The 20,935-nt window shown below is 42.2% G+C and overlaps 1 protein-coding gene and 1 long non-coding RNA gene across 3 annotated transcripts; both read right to left on the bottom strand.

The window, feature by feature from the left end:
- Positions 1-8,996: 8,996 nt before the first annotated feature.
- On the bottom strand, positions 8,997-11,519 carry LOC146762134 (uncharacterized). Its single transcript, XR_014943057.1, has 2 exons — positions 11,298-11,519; positions 8,997-10,250 (listed from the first exon to the last, which is right to left on the bottom strand). It is a non-coding gene; the product is annotated as an uncharacterized LOC146762134 (long non-coding RNA).
- Positions 11,520-13,389: 1,870 nt separating this feature from the next.
- TFPI2 (tissue factor pathway inhibitor 2) lies at positions 13,390-19,124 on the bottom strand. Of its 2 annotated transcripts, none has more exons than XM_015853559.2 (5): positions 18,980-19,124; positions 18,724-18,903; positions 18,187-18,366; positions 16,801-16,974; positions 13,390-14,464 (listed from the first exon to the last, which is right to left on the bottom strand). In XM_015853559.2, the coding sequence occupies exons 1-5, from the start codon at positions 19,059-19,061 to the stop codon at positions 14,361-14,363; spliced, it is 720 nt and encodes a 239-aa protein (XP_015709045.2). In that variant the 5' UTR covers positions 19,062-19,124; the 3' UTR covers positions 13,390-14,360. The 2 variants fall into 2 exon arrangements, with proteins under 2 accessions (XP_015709045.2, XP_015709047.2); XM_015853561.2 differs by having other exon boundaries at positions 13,390-14,461.
- Between the last annotated feature and the right edge of the window lie 1,811 nt (positions 19,125-20,935).

The raw sequence follows: 20,935 nt of genomic DNA, 5'->3' as shown, positions 1-20,935 counted from the left end.
TCTCAGACAGGAGCTCAGCTGCTATTCCAGATATTTAAGCCATCCAATTTAGAAAATACCAAAATGATTTAAAAGGGTTCATTGCCTTATTAAACAGTTCCTTCTGTTACTAAGCCACCAAGTCATTCACTTCCTCATCAGCTTCAGTGTGAAAGACGGCAATGAACTCAGAAAATTTGCTAGATGAGGGATTGGTATAACTGATTCACTCAGGGCATTGTACAGGTTTTCAGCTGATTCATCCATCTGGCTGGTGCCAATCTGTAGCAGGTAAGGGTTTTTCACAGCAGTAACATTAGCGGATGTGAGAGGTCACAAACAATGAGCTGTAATTTTTAAGCAGATGAGCTTTCTTGGGTGCATTCATTGCAGTCTAACAGTGGTTTGTCCCTGTAATTGTGAAGTAGGCACAATTAGCAATCCACTATCTGGCATTAAAGGGTCATGAATATGGCTTACGGTGAATTTTAATGAATGTGAAATATTCATTAATTCAGAGCTAAGTATCCCTCACATGAAAAAAGTTATTCCATTTGCTGTGTAAAAATAGCCCCAAAGTCTCTGGGAGCTCTGAAGATAAGCTCCTTGGTACTTTTAACAAGCACAAAGGAGAAGAGGAAAAGCATTTCTACCTTGGTATAATTTCAGTCTAATGCTTTTGAATCCCCTTCTCAATCTGCTCTACCTGAGGGGCCCACCAGATGTGGTCATCAGTGGCATGGCACTCATACCTGCATGTAGGGAAGCAGACACACACAAATGCTGTATTTGCTGGAGCACCTCTTCTATGAAGGAAAGCTGAGGGAGTTGGGATTGTTCAGCCTGGGCTCCTGAGAGACCTCATTACAGCCTTCCAGTACTTGAAGGGAGTTTATAAGCAGGAGAGGGACTGAATCTTTACACAGTAGTTAGCAATAGGACAAGGGGGAATGACTTTAAACTAAAAGAGGAGAAATTTAGATTGGATGTTTAGGAAAAAATTCCTTATTCAAATAGTGGTGGAACACTGGAACAGCTTGTCTGGAGAAGGTGTGAGAAGAAGAAAGAACTTGTGCTTTGTGGGAGTAGTTCAACCTCAAAGGACAATCATCACTGATTGCATTGAGCAATTAGATAAGTCTGATCTTCCAATAATTTTTCAGATTGGATCCAATTTTGTATTTGTAAAGCCTTCTCCATCAAGATTATTGAGCATAATGTCCTGTTCTGTTTTCCAGTGATTAGTGAAGTTGTATCTACCTCATTTCTTGGTGGGATATGTCATCTCCATACGGCACTGGAACTGGAAGGAAATAACGGAAGGAATTATATCAGGAATGGGATGAGGTTTGCTCCACAGTGGAAATTCAAATGGTGTGGTTGTCTCACAATGACATGTGATCGCCTGCCCAAGTGCAGCCCGGCATTATTCAGACCTGGTTTCCCACAACACACAAGGTGATCACTTCTTCTGTGCTCTCCTCTGCCAAACCTCAGAGGAACAAAAGCCGCAACACAAGAGCTGAGCTTCACTGCCTTGTGTCAGCAGGACCTGGGAAATCTGTCCAAAATATCTCAGAAAATGATTTTATTCCCATTCCGAACCATAAAAAATGGTTTCTCAAAAATTTTAATGAAACAGAATGATTTCACACAAGGAAAAGTTATATTTCAAAGACCACTCATTACGTCTTTTTGAGCCATAAAAGATTAAAGGAGAAAAGGAAATGAGTAGACCTCAGAACAGTTCAAAGGACTCTTTAGGCTTGGAAAAATATCTTGTTGCAATGCCAAAGGAGGTATTCTAGCATTTCTCCTGATTGTTACTATATAAGAACATTTCCTGGTTTAATTGGCTCTCTTAGCTGATCTTCATTTTTTACCAAGAATATGAGGGAAGAGTTGTTAAGTTGTGCCTATCAGTAGTAAAATGTGGTAAAGAATGGACTGAGTTAAAGGGGGGCACAAGGATTCAGGGAAAGCAAATGCTTCCCTGAAAGATGTTGTCATCATACTTGGCTGTGGTAGGGCATGATTGAAATTAAAACTGCTGAAGCAAATGGAAAAGTCAAATTATCTAAGAAGGCTTTAATGACAAACCCTACAGTATGAAGCTAGTCTGTGCTCAACTGAAATTCCCAAGAATTTCACTAGAAGTATAGCCTGGAAAAGGCTGGAGGGTTAAGTATTTGGATTCAAAGAACATGGTGGGATGCTTCTGGGTTAGTTTTATGGAACATCATAAAATAGCGGGCTATAAAACCAGAGGTATATAATAAAACCAAACTGCAAACACTCTATAAAATCAATCTTTCTGTTTTAACTGTGGGGGAAAATGTGACTCAGAAAATGAAGGAACACACTACATTTTGAGCAGATCCCTCTAACTAGCCAGTATTTAATGTAGGAAGCCGAATGGAAGACAATAGCTTCTTCCACATTTCAGCATATTAATAACCTTTAGTATGGAAAAATTACTGCTTGCTCCTAGGTTGTTGAGTTTACAGGAATAATCTATTGCCCACACTTACCTTTCTGGATCTTTTTTAATGAGGTCTTCTCCAAAAGTACTGCCTCCTATTTCATCACGTTAGCCAACAACTTCAGAAACAGATGGTGGTGTTATGCTTGAGGGTGAACCTTCCCAACAGTGTTCTATGATGTATTGTGTCCATGTGATAGATGGCAGAAGAGGGGCAGTCTGGCAGAATGACACTGAAACAGAAATGCACATGAAGTAAAGGTATGGAACTGTATTCTTCCATGCAGACAAAATGGCACCCACTGACATTGCTGAACATTTATGGAGATCAGGCAGTGCATGTGAGAACAGTGAGGTGGTGGGTGATGCATTCCAGCAGTGATGATAGTGACATGAAAGATTAGCCTTGTTCTGGATGGTCATGCACAGCTGCCACATAATGAAATGAAGAGTATCTTGATTACCTCATCTGTGCAAATCAGCTAGTGGTTGCCTATGCTGAAAAATAACAGTGTTTTGTAGCTGAGAATTTGTTCAATCTAACACTGTTATTGAGCTCTTTGTACCTGAAAGAAACAGGAGGCATTACTTTCAGAGCAATATATATATGATTAGAAAGAGGAATTAAAGTGAGCTCATTAAATGTATATATTACTCTGTATAACTTGTGTTCTATATATCTATATTTTAGATGACAGACTTTTAGGGGTCATATAAAAAGGTTAGACTTGTGCAATACATACTGCCATGCACATTTGGCAAAACAGTCATGGCTATTTCTGCAGCTTGTAAATGGTGGCAGGATTTTATTTTTTGAAACATTTACGAGGTATGAGAATGGGTCCAAGATACTTGTGGAGACTTCCACCTGTGCCTACCTATGCCAAATACTGCTACAATACCTTCTTTTTCCTTTATGGCAGATACTGAACTTATGAGTTTAAGGCTAAGAATAAAATTATTCAACATAGAGCATAAAAATGTGTGTGATGACACTGAGTATCAAATAAAACTGTATTAACACTGAAAATAGAAACGGAAAACACATGGCAAAATAAAGTAAAAGTAAATCCATTTTAACTTCTGCAGATCATCTTTGTCTGGCTTGTGCTGTGATCTTTTTGGATGTGACTCATCTCTCACACTTGAGCACAACACCACCTAATGCCAAAAAAAACAGTGTCTCGAATTAGTAATTGGTTTTAGCACCAATACAGCTCTTCCTATGCTGAGCTGCCATTTGTTGAGTTTGTTTAGGACATGGGCAGAGTGTGCCCAAACAGTAAGTAAGTAAGGCATAGAGCAGCATAATAAGAAACAACCCTAACCTGGGAGACTGTGCCTTTAGGTATACCTATGTGTTGGGTACAGACACGTCTCCAGTTTTTGTGTTGGTAAGATTTCTTCACTCAGGTGCAGTGTCAAGCAAATGCAGCTTCATAGTGGTTTCAAAGTCATTTCAGGCCAGAAGTAGCCTTGGTGCATTTGCACTAAGCTGTTTGGGCTGGTAATTGGTTGTAAGACATTCTTTGTCTGTACTGCTCTATTATCCACTGAACCTCTTCCCCAAAATGGAAAACTCATTTAAAGATTAAACAGCACAAACTACTGCACTGAATTTACAACCTGAAAGGACTCATAGGCTTTGTAGAACTTCAAATGATGTAACATTTGTTTTCATCTGTATTTTTTCATGGTCTCCTCAGTCAAATACTCATACTGATTTTTCACCTGACAGGATTCCAGTATTTCTCATTGAAGTGATAAGTACAGATGAACAGATGAAGTCTCTGACTAGGCTTGGCCACACAATTACAAAAGGAAAAACCTTTCTGTTGAGAAATATCAGTCTGACTGAGACTGCCTGTTTTGTGAGAACATGCTTCTGTCAACAGCATTACAGGAGAAAAGAAGAAAGCATTTTTCTTATGTTCTTCATATTTTGTTTTGACTTGACTACTCTATATTTCTTCTGGTAAAAATGATACAACTGAAATGTAATTAAATCTTACAAAAATAGTTTTTCATTAAAAACCTGATATGACCACTTTATTTTTTTTTTCCCCTTTTGCTCCAGACCAAAAGAACTTCAAACTTTACAGAGAACAGCAATTCTTTTTTTGACAGACAGTGCTGCTTACTAGGCCTGCTCTTCACATTTTCTGAGTGCACTGGTTGCTTTCAGACTGCATTCTTGAAAGTTCTCAAGAGCAGCATTTGTGGGGTGGCATTTGTGGGATGAATTCTATCAATCTGTGCTTTAATTTGAGGTTGATTACTGTCAGATGTCAGTGTACTCATTAACCTCCCTGCTCCTTTATTTGCATGACTGGATCCCCATGAACCCAGATCTCTGGCCTTTCCCACAACCTACTACAAGGCCACCCCAAAAAGGCCTTCTGATTCAGCTCATACAAAAAGAAACTAGTGTAAGAACCATTACACAATATATAAGGTATATATGTATTTTCCCATGTCAGTCTCCAGCCATCTAAGCCACTAACCAAGTATTAGGTGTACCAGAAGACATCTTGTCAGACTCAGGTCAATGTGGTAGGTCATTCGCCTTCCTTGTCTTCATCGTAACATTTATAACTTCCTCCTTTTTTCAGCAGTCAATTAATTGAATTTTCAGAAACTGTCAGGGTTCCCTAGAGATTTCCGAGATGAAGATGGTAATGAACAGTATTGCAAGCATTTAATTCTCTTTTGGGTTGAACTTTGCAAGATAATTGAGAAATAGTTTCCAGTTACATTACAATTTGTCCCCCCAAAAATGCTAGTAAAAAATCAGGAAGTCAGTACCAGAAAATAAAGTCTTCCTTGTTGGATGACATCAAGGATGAATTAGGTGCAGTATCAGCTCCATTGACTGAAAGGATTGAGACCTTGACAGCTGCCGCATGCCCACAAAAATTCCATTTTGTGGCGTGACAATATAGACATAAATGGGAATATATATATATATATAATATATATATTAGAATGAAAGGCTAAAAACAGCCCGTTTATTGCATTTCCTGAAATGGTTAAAGCTAATTGTATCATTAAGAATAGAAGAGCAATATTTTGTTGGGTACTTTTTTCTGGGCTGGCTTCTAATTGGATGATAGGTATATATGACTTTCAGCTTGAGTCTGCTGCAAACCACCACCCTTTCTTTATACTCTGTGACCTCTTGCCACAGCGTAACACTTATAACGGAACTAACAGACCTCTCTTTGCATTCTTCGCTGGTCAATCTGCATTTTCAGACCTTCTTTTTAGTGTATAAAGATGTATCTATATGCACGAGCTGTTAACTTTTTCTTGACTTTTAGTGCTTATGAAAGGGCCAAAAGATTGCCCCCAGGTCTTTTAAAATCTTCTTCTTTCTAGTCAGCTTAGGATGATAGTTAGAAGCATTTGTAATTTCAACTCCCTCCAAATGATAAGATCTATTCTGTGTGTCTATTGGAAATGAGTCCATTCCACGTCTTGCATCCAGTAACGCTTGAGAGCAGAGGCATTCTGGCCAGGGTCTTACAGTATCTGTAAGCATCAAGTGAAAGGCAGTGTATCTCAGGAATCTGAGCTATTCAGTATGTCAACACCATTTGAAGAGCCACGTGTGCGTCATGTTCTTGTTTGCAAGCTAATTAGATTACTTGTTTTGAAAGATGGATTAATGAATTAATCACAGGGTGCGGTGGATGTTTTTTCTTAGTGCTCTGAAACCAATTTAATATGAGCACTTTTTTTTTTATATATGTATGATTCATCTCTGAACTGGGAAACACAGAAAGTGGAAATGTGAAAATGATAACTGTGCTAGAAAATTACAATGGTAACCACAGCCATCTTTGGCAGAGCAAGTTTTCTTTAATGTTATCTGGGACTGTAGTTAGTACTAGCAACCATGGAGGGAGGGAATGATATGAGGGCTTTCTAGTCAATAAATCAGAGCCAAATGGAATAGGGTGTGGTTTTGATTGCTCAAAATGTCAGACAGGTTTCTGGTTTGCAAAACTGAGACCAGAGGTGGTTCATGTTTTGATATCTTCTCATAATGCAGCATTTAAGGAAATGTAAGGATATATTTTTGCCTTTATTTAAGTCAGTTATGTTTTTGGGGAAATTGTAATAGCAGAAAATTCACCAACCCCAGCTCATTCACTCAAAGGCAGAAGAAACCAGCAGAGAGTAGGATCTGGTCCCAGACTCTGCTGGTCACCTAAGCAGCTACACTATGTCAAGCATATACATGTCCATGTATATTTTCACCTATTTTCCTGGTTTTCATTTTTCTAGTTTTAGGCATTTGCCCATTGGTGGGTCAAACTGTGTGTGTCTTTGGTCATCTAACTCACTTGGCCAAGTCCTGTGGGATCCTGGCAGCTGGAACATAAGAAGGGAGGGAGTATAAATGCTGGGCTACACCAACATGTGCAGTTCTGAGCAGGACTATTGAATGACCCACAGACAACCTGGTATTCAGAAAATGAAAGGTACAGCCAGACTTTTTAATCTATTTGCCTCAATCAGTAGATATGTATATATATACATACATGTGTAGGGGCAGAGATAAGGTGCTCCAGACGCTTTTTAAAGTGTATGGGAAATTCCCACTCTAACAATTGGAGTTGGGTAGCTAGGTACCAATGACCAAACACTTCTGTAAATGTGGTCTTTGTTTCCCAATCCTTTCTAGTTCCATTTTTTCCAACTTCACTGCTGCCGACACTGTACAGATATAGAGTGTGCAGCTGCTTTCCTCGTGACCTTCATTTGGTTCTCCCTTATCACTAAAACCAAGGAAATGACAGCATTACTGGTGAAGGGGACATTGTAGAGACTAAATATGTTCCATTAAGGTCTCTCTGAGACAAAACAGTTTCTAGAGATGTTGGTTATGAAAATAACCATTTTTTCCCCTGCAAATTGAATGCTAAATGGAAACTTAATGGCCAAAGCAAACAGAAAGATTGAGTCCAAGCCATCTTTTGGAGCATGACTATCTAAGTGTCTGAAAGAAAACATGAGCGGGTTTTAAAACAGCAAGTGGATGCTAGTCATAATGCATCCCGTTCCTGGGTATTACATGTATTTACTTTTGCATTGTAACTTCTCTTCACATCCGCTTAGTTCAAATGCCATGTAGCAGAGGAAGAGCTGCCACAATCATTCAGCAGTAATGAAAGTATGGACGTTGTGCTTTGCTGTGCTTTATGGGAATTCAGCCCAGCACTACTGAGACATTTCATCAGCTAGAAAACAATATATTCTTTATTTCTAATGATTTGGGATTAAAAAAAAAAAAAGAGAGAGAGAGAGAGAGAGAGAAAAGTTGCAGAAAAGTATTACCCTTAGGCTGCTGCTGACAACAGTGATGCATTTCAAAGGTCTATTAATACTATGTGATACACCTGAGAGGACAAACAGCTTTTTCCATTTCCTATTTCTTTTTGTTGTCTGTATATGAGCCAATGCATGATATTGCTGTAACACCGTTGTGTGGCCAACAAGGTCATAGTACAGTGCTGAAGGATGTGAGTCCACCGGACTTAGGCTCTCTCTCTGCCCACAGTCATTTCCCTATCCCTGCCCAGAGTGGTTAACCCATCACTGTCCCTGCCCAGCTGGGATTTGCCCCCCAGCTGTGCCCAGCACTGGCTCTAGCATCCTTCCCAAACCCAGTAAGGGCTGCGGCTCATGCTGGGAAATAGGGATTTCCCCCAAGAGTGGTGATGGGAAGAACCCTGGGTGCCTAGACTCAGCTTGGTCCCTAGGTTCTTAGAAGTGTCCTCAGAGAATTGATTTGCATTTCTGGTACTACGTTACTCTTCACTTAAGATAAACTCAAACTCCACATATCATCTGCTCCAACACAGCTAATTTCCACAGAGCAGGACGTCAGGTGCTGCATTCCCTGGCACCGCAGGAGCACATCAGCAGGAAACAGCACTGTACAGCAGGAGAAACCCACTAAGCCACTCCAGTCTCTCCTTCCTCCTTCCCAGATGATTTTCCAACAAAGGCACCAGCATCAGCACACACCACACCTCTAGTCATCTCTTGAGCCTGTAGGAGTCATGATGGTTTTATATTCTGCTCATTTACCTTTGGTAAGTGTTGGAAACATGCCTTGCCCCTCTTTCACAGCCCTCTGAGCTGCTTTCCATGGGATTCTGCAATTCGCCATGGATGAAATCTCAATTCTGAATGCTGTTAGGGGCTTGCAATCACATTTAAAGGTACAATTCTGTCTGCCGGCATTAACAGAGTTAAGTACAGGTGTCTACTGAAAACCAAGACAGTAAGAGTTTGACAAAGCTCTGCCAGCTCCATTTCAGTAGGTTTACACAGATCTCCTTTGTTGTATATTGGGAGATGAGAGCAGCTTTCCATCAGCATAACCACAGAGTGCAGTCCATAATCTTTTTCCAGTCTCAGTTTAAAAAAGAAGATTCAAAATTGACAAAAAAACAAAACAAGACAAAATAAAACTAGACTAAAGTCCAGTTCTTAGTTACAAAGAACAACTCCTGATAAAACCTTGTCAAATCAATGCATTTAATATTAAGACAGACATTTTTCAATGTTTTTCTATAATAGGCTTCAGAGCATTTCAGTGCCTATCCCATGTGGAGATACACTGGAATAAACCAATGAGTTAGTGAGTACTTTCCAAGAGGAGAGAGACCTATTGCTTCACCAGAGCACACAGTCACTGATATTGAGCATCCAACAGTAGTATAGGCACTGAAATAAAAGTAGGAGTCATTTTTGCTGAGATTTTTGCTCATCAGCTTGCACCCAGGGATAAGAACTGAAGAAGAACAAAGGTAAAGAGTATCACACTGGTCCAATACCACATCCTTATCTCTAAAAAGAAGAGAGATGAGTTTGAAGGTTGAACTATTTGGTGGATAAGGAATTGGTTGGATGGACACAGCCAGAGGGTTGTTTCCAGCAGCTCCATGTCTAGGTGGAGGCCAGTGATGTGTGGTGCACCCCAAGGGTCTGTCTTGGCACTGGTACTTTTTAACATCTTTATCTTTACATCTTTATAGGCAGTGGGATCAGGTGCACTCTCAGCAAGTTTGCAGATGACACCAAGCTGAGTAGTGCAGCTGATAAAACTGATAAAAAGAAGGAAGGGATGCTATCCAAAGGGACCTAGACATGCTTGAGAAGTGGGCATATATGAACTGAATGAGGTGCAGCAAGGCCAAGTACAAGGCTTTGTACTTGGGTTAAGGCAATCCCAGATATGTATACAGATTGGGAGAACTTACAGAGAGCAGCTCTGCCGAGAAGGACTTGGGGAGACTTAGGTTGGATGATAGGAAGAAATTCCTTACTCAGAGGGTGATGAGGCACTGGCATTGCTGCCCAGTGAGACTGTGAATTCCCCATCCCTGGCTGTGCTCAAGGACAGATTGGATGGGGCCCTGGCAGCCTGATCTTGTGAGTGGTAATACTGCCCACAGCATGGGGCTGGAACTGGATCTTTGGGGTCCCTTCATACCCAAGCCATTCTGTGATTATATGATTCTAAAGCAGGTACACCTGCTGCTGAAGTCAAAGAACTCTGCTCAGTGCCACACCACTGTCTTGGAGCTGAAGGAGGTTGTTGCAATCCTTGGACTCTCTTCAGGCCCTGTTGAAATCTTGGGAGTGTCCCTCTAGCTGGCACAGTGGGAGCTGTGCAGACTCCTTGTACTCCAGCATGGCAGCTCATGTCCCTGGGAGAGCGATAAATACCATTTGTCATCACTGTTTTTCTCATCTGACTTCCCTCCTGCTTCTAGGGAGAAAAAAAACTGAATAAATGTCTTGCTAGGAAAAAAAAAAAGGAAAAACTCAAGAGCTCTTTCTAGTCTTGCTGCTTTCCTCTGGAGGCAATTTTATACAGTATTCTTTTTTAACACTACTAAAAAAATCAAGGTTTCTGCTTGTTAAACTACTACAATGATAGAAAGCTTGATAATGAGGTATATTTTTCACACTTGCTCTCTTGACTATTTAAGTAGCTTTTATTAGTATAATTCATCCTCTTTATCTGGCTTCCTACACTCAGAGAAAAATATCCCATAGAGAACAGCACTCATGCATTTATAAGTTACTGTGAGTATTAGTACTGTGCTTCATATTATGCTTTAAAAAATTTAAATCGGGCACTGGCCTCATAAAAAAGCTGCTGCACTTTGCTAAGCAAGGAGTACCTCACCACTCACAAAGCTCACTGAGCAAAAAAGTTGTAACTCAGCTGCCAGATCTGTGAGAGAACTTCACCCATAGTTAATGTAGTAAGGTCTTCAATGAGGATTGAGCATGAGAAAAAATAAGGGTCAATATTGCTGTATGCTCACAAGCTTGATGACCACAGCTTATGGTCACATCAGTTACCTAATACCACAAGCAACACACTTTCAGACTTCTTGTTTACTTGGATTTTTTAATATCACTGTTGTTCATTAGGCTTTATATATTATGATTAATACATCTTCTCCTCAGCAATTAAGTAATTTATCAGATGAAGAGACGTTACTAAATACAGGACCACCATAAAGAATGAGGCTTGTTTCAACAGAAGCAAGTATCTCTGAGCTAATTACCAACAGTGATAGTTATACGTAATAATACAAAGCTTTCTAGAAAGATAATGAGGTAGATTTTGCTTTCGGTAACACTAACAAAAATACTCAATAATTCTGACACGTTTGTATTGTGGTTCTTGCAGTTTTGCACAACCACGTTTATGTAGTGCAGCAGTTTTCTGGTCACTGCCTGAATAACAGAGAGCTGCCCTCAACATATGGCTGACCTTAGGCTTAAGAATCAAATCCGTCACCTGTGATTGAGATGCAAGTCCACAGATTAACATGGCCCACTGTGTCTTGTGAACAACTGTTCATTCAAACATTCCACATTTTCCATCTCCTCAGCTGAAGGATCAGTAGAGGAATGGAGACATTTCTGTCAGCAGGAAATCCAACTCCAGCAACACAACACCAACTGACTGCCATTTTGATCTTTATACTTTGCAAAGCCGTTCCCTGAGTGTTGCCACAGACTAAGGAAAAAGAACAAATGCAAATTTTCCTCTTTATGGAATATTGATGCACTTCTTCACAAGATACCACTAAGAAAAGAACTAGAACTGTGGACTGCGAAGGAAAGTTAAAGAACAGTGACCATGTTTGCAATGGCATTTAGTCAAATCAGCTTATTTCAACAGCTGCTGTTAAGCAGCAGGTATGACTGTTCCATGTAAATCATTAGTCATGAGCTTCTGTGGAAGTCTACCTGCGCAAGACAAGATGAACCCAACTGATTATAATCGTTGCTTCCCTCTTCTGCAGCAGAAATTTGTGCCGTGACACACTATAGCAGCTGCTGGACATTGGCTACTATAATAAAAGTTAATTTGCAAGATGGTGTGAGCAGCAGTAATTTTCAACGTGGCAAAACGCTAACAGTTGACCCAACCTTGGGCCACTGCTGTTTCATCAGCAAGCTGAAAAAGGAAGTAAGTCATGAGTCATATAAAATGCTGTAGATAATAAGGAATTATTTAGGTTAGTCAAAGCCACAGCAGGAGTCTGAAGGGATACCAGAGTAACCTATGCACATCAAACAAGGCAGCACAGTGGCAGCTGAAATTCTTAAATAAAGAGATAGAGAAAACAAGAGGCGAAGTTTGAGGCATTTACCTGGAAATAAAGTAGGACTTTTATGAGGTGGAATAGTAGAAGAGGGGATGAAAGAAATTGTCACAGCCTCCATCTTGCTCTATTAGGGAACCCTGTAAGAATAAAAAATGTTTTAAATTATTTGGTACTAGGTAGGTAGATTCAAACCTAAGCCTCTGATATTTCAATGGCGTAGCCTAAAAACAGGCCCTTGGACTTGGAATGTTTCAGAAAGAGCACAGGGAGAGCTACACTGCAGAGGCCTGCAACTGCTACTGCTGGGCTGGGAGGTGGCACAGGCCACACACTACTGCCCGTTTCTAAGGCAGATTATTTCCCAGAGCAATGCTGCTGAAGGAGAGCCATCCTCTCCAGTTAAAAAGCAGTTAAACTCAATTACAACTTCTGAAATGAGCTCCAAACCTGTCTGCAAGCCGTAACAAATGCAGCTGGGGCATCCCAAATTATGGTGCCAGGCATTCAAGAGGGATACTTGTGGGCTGCTTGTACCAGGAGCAGCCAAAGTTCACAATCTGAGAAAAGGGATGGGGGCAGCATCCATTGGGCAGTGTGTTTTGTCTCCTTCAGGGAGCTGTAATCACCCTCAAGGCCAGAGCAGCCCCAACTGAAATCCTGACAGTGCCAGGTCAGCACAGCCCAGACTCACCTCGACTAAGGGCTGAGTCACAGGACAGGGCTAGGATGAAAGATCCACCAAAATACTGTAGTTCCTTTTGAGATTAAGTACCAGAAATAGAGTGGCAGAAGGACTACAGCAAGCAGTTTACTGCTTCAGTTGCAAGCAGAGAGATGAGAGAAAAATCAGAATTAAAAACAAACCTTGGCTAGTTTTCCTACTACCTTTCTTCACTGAAATGGAGATAAAGCAGGCACCTGAAACCTTCCAGCTGGAACCAAAAGGAATTTCACATCTCAGCCCACCACCCTCACAAACACTAATCAGGCAGCATAGCATCAGACAGGACAGCCAGCAGCAGAGTCACCTGAGCCAAGCACCCCTTTAACAGCAGCTCCTAAAGGAGCCCAACTGAGCTGTAAAAGCTGCCATGGATGAATGACATCAGTGCAGGTCGATGGCTTTCTTCACATGAAGACTTCAGCATGAGGAAGTGATTTAAGAGACAACTAAGCTCTGCTAGTCATAAGTAATAGATAATAAGTTCCATAACACATATTGGTGTGTGCAGGTCATTCAGGGTAATTAACAGAATCACACAAAAGAAAACAAGCTCTTCCAAAAAATTTATTAATATTACATATCAGTCCATATTAGAAAACATTGTGGGTGAAATGAATTGAAATTCAGACATGGCTCAAACATAAAAGTGCAATAATATTGCCACAGGCATAATCTAACACAAGAAATACAACGGTGCCTCAGACTATGTGAGATTCGCAGAAGCTTCTGGTTTTCTAAACACAACCCGTAAACATCACTATTAAGACCCTCAACAGATATGTTCAGTGTGTTTAATTAAAGAAAAAATGCTGATTTATGTCACAAGAGGATCTGGAGTGTGATATTGTCATGATGTTTGACATTTCAGCTAACATCTATATTTTCCTTTTAATACTAAGGCAGGTCGCTCATTATCTTTGTCAGAGTATTTGTCAAAATATCCCTAATCCCAATTCTCTTTTGTGGGACGAACCAGATTTACGTTTATATTTCTTGTTACAAAGGCTGAAAGGTTTTACTATCAATGTGACTGTAAAGGGTCACTGAAATGACAGTGCCAAAATGTGTGAAATGGCAGGGCTAAGGACCTCTGAACAAACTAAAAGGTTCCCTCTCTTTAGCAAGCAGAATATGCAAAAAATAATAATAATAATAAAAAAATAAATTCCATTGCAGAGACTTTGCTTTGTATTCCCCTTAGTGTCACTAAGGCAACGTTTTTCAAACTCATTTTTAACAGCTGAAATCTTCTCCCAAGGCAGTAGTAATAATCCCCCATAAAAACATGGAAATCTAAATATCTGGCAAAGTATTACTGTGAATACAACAGAGTAGAAGAAGAACCAGAATTAGGTTCATTCTGCTTCTATTAAACGCAGTCCTTTATAAAAAGTAAGTTGGAAAACAAGCAGTTCTGAAAGACAGAACTATATGTCAACGTATAAAACTGTGTGGAAAACTATAATACAGAAAAGAAAAATAAAGGGTCAAAGTGTTTCAAACACTCAAGGGCACTTTAGATTTAAGACTTTGGGTTACGTGTCTGAGGCTTTTTGATCAGTTTCCTTATCATTTTTCTGCGGAGTAGATTTCTTGGCTTGTTGATGGTTGGTTTCTGACTCCCTGCTAAGAAAGTAAAGGAAGAAGTCAGCAAAGCTGAATGACCAAGTTGTTATTACTCTCCATTGTTTGGGCGGCTTCATTTTATTATTTATTATGCTATTAATCCAGTTGAACCCAATAACAACAGCCACGTCAGAAACTGTAAAATGAGTTCTGGATACTTGATTCATACACACATAGTAAGATTTCCAGTGCATCTACTATGGCACTGATCTCTGGTTTTGCTGTTTGTTCTTTTCCTGAGGAAGAATGCAAGACTATTCTAGCTGCCCCACAGCAGCACCAGAATGGAAGTACACCCTTCACTAATCGCAAAAGTAAAAAAGAAAACTACTGCTTCATTTCTTTGAGCAACAAAAGGGCAAAGTCTAATTATAACTAGTGTCTGTGGGAAGTGGAAAGAAGGTAAAATCATCTGGGCTCCTTACAGAACAGGCTTTCCACACAGATGCTGCAGAATTGTCCAAGGTAGCAGTTAGGGTTATTTCCAGAAGAGCTTACAAAAGCCACACTAAGCATGTGAGTATAGTTCTGAAAGCCAGCACCTGTCAAAGCTGATTGAAAAATCTTTTCCACCACATTGCCTGTTTATCTGCACATAGAGCCCTGAATCCAGTTTCCAATTCATTTGCTTTGACTGAAACCATTTTCTACTCTAGTCTTTTGAAATGAAATTATTCAGGTACCTTATAATTCCAAGAGCTACAGATCGAGTTAAACAGCAGTTGCATATACACATATGAGAGGTTAACTGATTTCAGCTTTAGATTCCAAAAGGTTACAAGAAAGATACTAGGGAGGTGAACTTTGGGAAGGGGAGAAGAGTAGATTTAAGTTGCCTTAAAGATTTACTTAATGTTGCTGTACACTCCCAAGCTATAGAAATGTATATGTACATTAATTAACACTAATTATGCCCTTAACGATGAGCTTTAGTTGACCACACCTTACTGAATTTTGAAATGCACTGGTTATAACCAATCCTTTGGGTCTTCCTATCTGTTGCACTAATAGCAAGACAGATAACTTTTCTTTGTGCCCTTCATCTCTATGAAGAGGGAGCAGAGGAGAGCCCCCAGCGTGGATGTGGCTGGGTGTATGCAGGGGCAGAGGGCAAGATGCTGAAGAGGTGATCTCCTTCCTCCTCTCCTTTTGCATGCTTAGGCTGTAGCCTGGCCCTACCACTTCCAGGGCGTAGTAGATTCAAATTAGGTAATCATAGGCATCTTTAATAGACTTGCACACCATTAGTGTCTCCCTTATAATGCCAGAATGGAAGAGACACAGTCAGAGCGGTACGCCACAGAAATAGTACTGCCATGAGTAACTGGCAGGCAATATTTCTACTTCCAAGGGTCAGCACTCACAGCTCTTCAACTAACAGCTTCAATAGCCATGGACCTTCAAGCCCAGAACTGGATAATCATCTCCTGACTTAAGCTTTCCACACACCTTAAATACAGCTGTACTTGGGCACTGTAAGTGTCTCATGTTTAAAACAGAAATGGGCTTTTGTTGTCGTTGTTTTCCAAAGGCAAAGTGTATGTTAGACACAGCCCTAATTTTTCCCCCTTAGTATAATGGGCTTTTTTTGTTTTTGTTTTAAGTTTTGTGCTGTGTCTGCTTCCTGACTGTTCTGGAGATTTGCATTAATTATGCTTTCCTCTCTCACACAGATTTACATATCAAATAAATCAGACTATTAGATCTACAATAGTGGGTCTGAACATATTTCTGCAGATAACAACACAGCTGTTTTGACTTTGACAAATAGCTGATTTGAATAAAATCATTGAGGAAAAAAAAACACCATCATCCTCAACCCTTCCCCCCCCACGACCTCAGATTCAACACAAGGGATGAAGCAGAAATCTTCAGCAATGGGAATGAGAAATGGGAACAGGTAGCAGAGAATCAAGAGAGGATGTTAGCTGCTAAAAATGCTCAAGAAAAATGTATATTGATTTCACAACTTGCTTTAATCCCACTTTAAAGAGCCAGGAAGAAAGCAAACCCTTAATTAGCGTTGTTGCTGGTACCGAACAGTTTAAATACTGATTCCTTGTGGGCACTACTAAATTAAACAGTCTTTCTGTGTGTGCCTTTCTCCTCATTTCATTTAAAAATTAAGAATAGTGCAACCACCACACATTACACTTTTCTTGTATGAGCAATTCAACATTGCATCTCAGTTTTCCTTTGAGAATACTGAGTCCAAGCTATAAAAATGCATAAATTTGTAAAAAAACACAGTGAGTAACAGAACACACTGAGCACCCAGTGCTGGTACATGGATTGGTTTATCTGCTTCTGACTGACAAAACACCAAGAAATCTTACCTTTTCGACAGACATTGTAGCAGTCTACTTCAGTAACGAAGTTGTTGGCATTTCCACCACAGCCAGTGTACTTGAACTCCTTGCATGATTTACTTGTGGAATCATAGTAATAACGGGTCACTGAAGAGGAACACAAGCCTTCATCCTTTGGGCTATAGCATAACAAGGGACCAGCTTGAAAAAAAAAAAAAAGGAAGATCATTTATATAATCTCAATGTTTAACATATTAAAACTTACCCTGCAATCAGTTTGGTTGCTAAACACCTATTGCTCCCACTGAACTGTCGTGAGTGTTAGCAATGACTTCAGAGAGTTACTGAATCCTATTCCTATGAGTTATACATTGGAGAAAGCAGCAGGCAGTCCCAGAAAACAAGCTCAGTAGTCCACAAGTGAAATTCATCTGCTTTTCCCAAATGCAGTGCTGTATTTGGGAGTGCAGAAATGTTCATGGGAGACAGTCTGATTCCATGTTAACATGAATCAAATAGCAATTCCTGTGGAACTACTCTGTAGGTGAGAAAGGCACTATTTACTTTCTCCCTGCTACACAGTTTTGCTGGTAAATCCTACTCACTTGCTGCAAGAAGTACAAAACCCCACCACATTTTTCACAAGAACGTTTAACAAAATCTTCTGTTGCTGGAGACCTTTCACTAACAGAAATTTAAAATAATTCACCATTTGCTTAAGGGAATGGTGACAATCTCTCATTGACCAGGAATAACTACCTCATCGAGCACTAGTAAAGCATAGGCAGCAACAACATTCTAGTATCTCTCTGTTCTTCAAAGGCACTGTCCTGCAATAGGTATTAATCAGGTGTTTATGAAAACATTCATCTACAGTCATATCCTCATAATTATCCTCTCTCCTCATAAAAGTTGGTACAGAGAGGCAGGGAAGATCCACACCAGATGAGGCAAAAAGTCTTCCATCAGTACTTGAATTAAGTGGTGTGGAGTTTTCAGCACTCCCAACAGCATCCCCCAGGCTTGAATTCATAAAGGCACCTCTGCATATATCAGGACATCACCTTCCCGACCATGACAGCCACAACACCTTAGATATCTGCCCCAGCACAGATCTCTCACCTCACTGCCCTTCAGCTTACAGGTGCACAGCTCCCTAGAAGGCAAGAGGCTGGCTGGGTATAGCTGTGTTCAAATTTAAAGTCACTATATCAGAGTAATAGAACATTCTCAGTAAAAGGCGGGTGAGAGCAGCCACACACCACAACCTGAAGGCAACTATAAGCATTTGTGCTACAGAAGTCTTAAAAAAGCACCAAGGTGCAGGTATCTAGAGCAAAATACCAAATAAAGTATCATCTTCATATCGCTTTCAAAGCATCTAGTTTATTAAGGATTTGGAACAACCGTTACTTTTCTCTGGCAGACAGTGATCCACACAGGACTGCAGGTCCCTGAAGTTGTTGCCGTTCCCGTAGCAGCCCCCGTAGACGAACTCCTCACACCTCATTGAACTCAAGTTGAAGGCGTATCTTTTTATGTATCCTCGGCAGGGCCCTGTATCAGCCTCCATTCGGCAGAGCTTGGGCACCTCTGCAACAAGAAGAGTTTCACAGTCAGTAAAACCACTCCTACGTGCCCTCATACCAACAGCACAGCACTGCATCCTCAGGAAAACAAACCCTTTGTGCCCCCATCCCAACAGCACAGCACTGGGCACTGAGTGCACCTGTGCCAACTGTAGCAAAACCCAGCTTGTCCACGGCATAAGCTTTACAGGAGGAATCCGATGCATTAATTAGACACTTGTTATAATACTAAGTTGGATTCTAAGGAAGGTGGTACATCCTGCACGGTCCCCTCTGACCCAGCTCCCTGCATAGAGGTTGATGCAGCTCCGCAGGCGCGATGCCCCCCACACCCCAGGGGCTGTGGGTGCTCGGGACTCACTCTTGATGGTCCAGCAGCTCTTCTCGCAGTCGTCGTAGCTGAGGAAGTTGTTGGCGTTGCCGTGGCAGCCGCCGTAGCTGAACTCCTGGCAGCTCTGCGTGTACCTGTCGTAGTACCAGCGCGGCACCAGGGCTCGGCACGGCCCGTCGTCGGGGGGCAGCAGGCAGGAGCGCTGCTTCTCTGCGGAGACACAAGGCCGGGGCTGACGGCACCTTCGCGGTGGCGGCCCCGGGCACCGCCCTTGCCCCGCTCCTACCTGTGAGGCCGCGCGGCGCCAGGGCGGCACAGGCCAGCGGCAGCAGCAGCGCGGGCAGCGGAAGGCGGCGGCCGGCGGCCATGTCGCGGCGGCGGGCGGGCGGGAGGGAGGGATGGCCGGCAATAGGGTCCCGAGAGCGGTCAGCGCTGCCCGGCCCGACGGCAGCGCTTTATATGCGCCGCCACGGCTTCCCCGGGCCGCCTCCCTCCTTGCGCATGTGGTGGGAGGGGAAGGGGTGATTCACGGGGCAGCAGGTCGGCAGCGGGGCGCGGCGGGGCGCGCGCCTGCGTGAGCCCCGGGGACGGGGGCGGAGGGGGGGGGCTCCGCCGGAGCTGCGGGGGGCTTGGCGGGGCTCCACAGCCGTGTTACGGGACGGGGCACCAAGGTAATTTCCTGGTAATGACGGATCCGCGACGTATTCGGCGGAGCCCGAGGCGGGCGCGGGGCGGCAGCAGCCGGCGGGGCTCCGCAATACCGCCCTACAGCCGGCCGCATTCAGCTGCCCCGGCACCGGGGGCACTAGGGAACGAGCCGGCCTGCTCCTGACTGGATTTTGTTTTTATAAATGCGAGAAAAAGGAGCAAATCCAACCCCCCAAAACCCAGATGGCTGCTCTTGTTTTTCTTCAAAAGTCTCCCATTTGCTCAAGAATAAGAAGCGTCTTTAGTTAAAACACAGAAACAGAAAAAAACACACACAAAACTACACCTAGAACCGAACAAAATCCTGGTGTGGTGTGAGGCATCATCATGGGACGTATCTGCTGTATGTCAGGATCTTGTTGTTACAGCCATTAGTAGCATGTACTCATTTCTGGGTAAACTTATTAAGCGCAATGATGGTAATAAAGCTTCAGTTCCTCCAGTAGGAAAAAAAAGACCAACCACATTTTCTATTTCCAGTAAAAAATAACAAAAACCACCAACCAAAAAGGCCATTTTTCTAATAATAGGGAACTCTCAGGTGATTTCTATACAACCAGACTGATGTCCTTTAGCTTTCATTGGATTTTGTCGGAATCGCACAGGAAGCCATTGAAATACCACCTCAAACAATAGCAGCAAAACGAGTGCTGTCATGCTAATACCATTTTCCATTTCCTCTGTGCATGCACACATACAAAACAAAGTTTGAATTAAAGCTGTCTATCCATCAGCCCTGCAGCACGGTGTGGCATTTACTCAGCTGCTCCTCTGCTGTAACGGCAACAAAAGTTCACTTAGATTAGGGCAGGTATTTGTAAAAACATATGAACCTGAGGAGCAACAAACAGCGAGTGGTGAGAGCCTGCACTAGCTACAGTCAGCAGAACTGGGCTATGATGCTCCCACCAGCAGCCCTCAGCTCTGGCCCTCCTCTACCACACCGTTCTCTGCACCCACTCCATGCTCCCTGCAAGGGCTGTGCTGCCCTGTACTGTACTGCCCTGTAAAGTACTGTAAGCTGTACTGCTTACATCTGGTGGGTGGGAAAGGGGCAGGTAGTGTCACAGAATCACAGAATGACCCGGGTTGGAAGGGACCTCAAGGATCATGTAGTTCCAACCCCCCTGCCTGGCAGGGCCACCAAACATACACCTTTACTAGATCAGGTTGCCCAGAGCCCCGTCCAACCTGGTCTTGAACACCTCCAAGGACGGGGCATCCACAACCTCCCTGGGCAGCCTGTTCCAGGGTCCAAACACTCTCCTATTGAAGAACTTCCCCCTCACATCCAACCTAAATCTAGGTTGAAGTGGCCTTGTGGCTATATGTATATGACAAGTGTCCTTGTGGCTATAGCCAGATGTGGAAGGAGGGTGTGGGGATGACTGCCTAAAGGGGCATTTCGGGTTCTGAAAACTAAATGGGTTTGCTCAGGCCCACCCAAAGGGTGAGCAGGCCTGCAGCTTTGCTTGGTGTGAAGGGCTGTGGCTGTGCTGAATCCACATCTGTTAGCATCATATGAACACAGCTG

The sequence above is a fragment of the Coturnix japonica genome, chromosome 2 (assembly GCF_054131305.1).
Source record: "Coturnix japonica strain WE chromosome 2, WE-NBRP24, whole genome shotgun sequence".
NCBI classification, from domain to species: Eukaryota; Metazoa; Chordata; class Aves; order Galliformes; family Phasianidae; genus Coturnix; species Coturnix japonica.
This window is presented reverse-complemented; position numbering and strand designations above follow the sequence as displayed.

What these genes read in the sequence shown, in the direction of transcription:
- TFPI2 (XM_015853559.2), bottom strand. Translation starts at nt 19,061, where the DNA reads ATGGCCGCCGGCCGCCGCCTTCCGCTGCCCGCGCTGCTGCTGCCGCTG. An exon ending in GAGCTGCTGGACCATCAAGA is followed by an intron (nt 18,367 to 18,723) that starts GTGAGTCCCGAG and finishes TTCTTGTTGCAG; the next exon opens with AGGTGCCCAAGCTCTGCCGA. An exon ending in CTACAATGTCTGTCGAAAAG is followed by an intron (nt 14,465 to 16,800) that starts GTAAGATTTCTT and finishes TTACTTTCTTAG; the next exon opens with CAGGGAGTCAGAAACCAACC.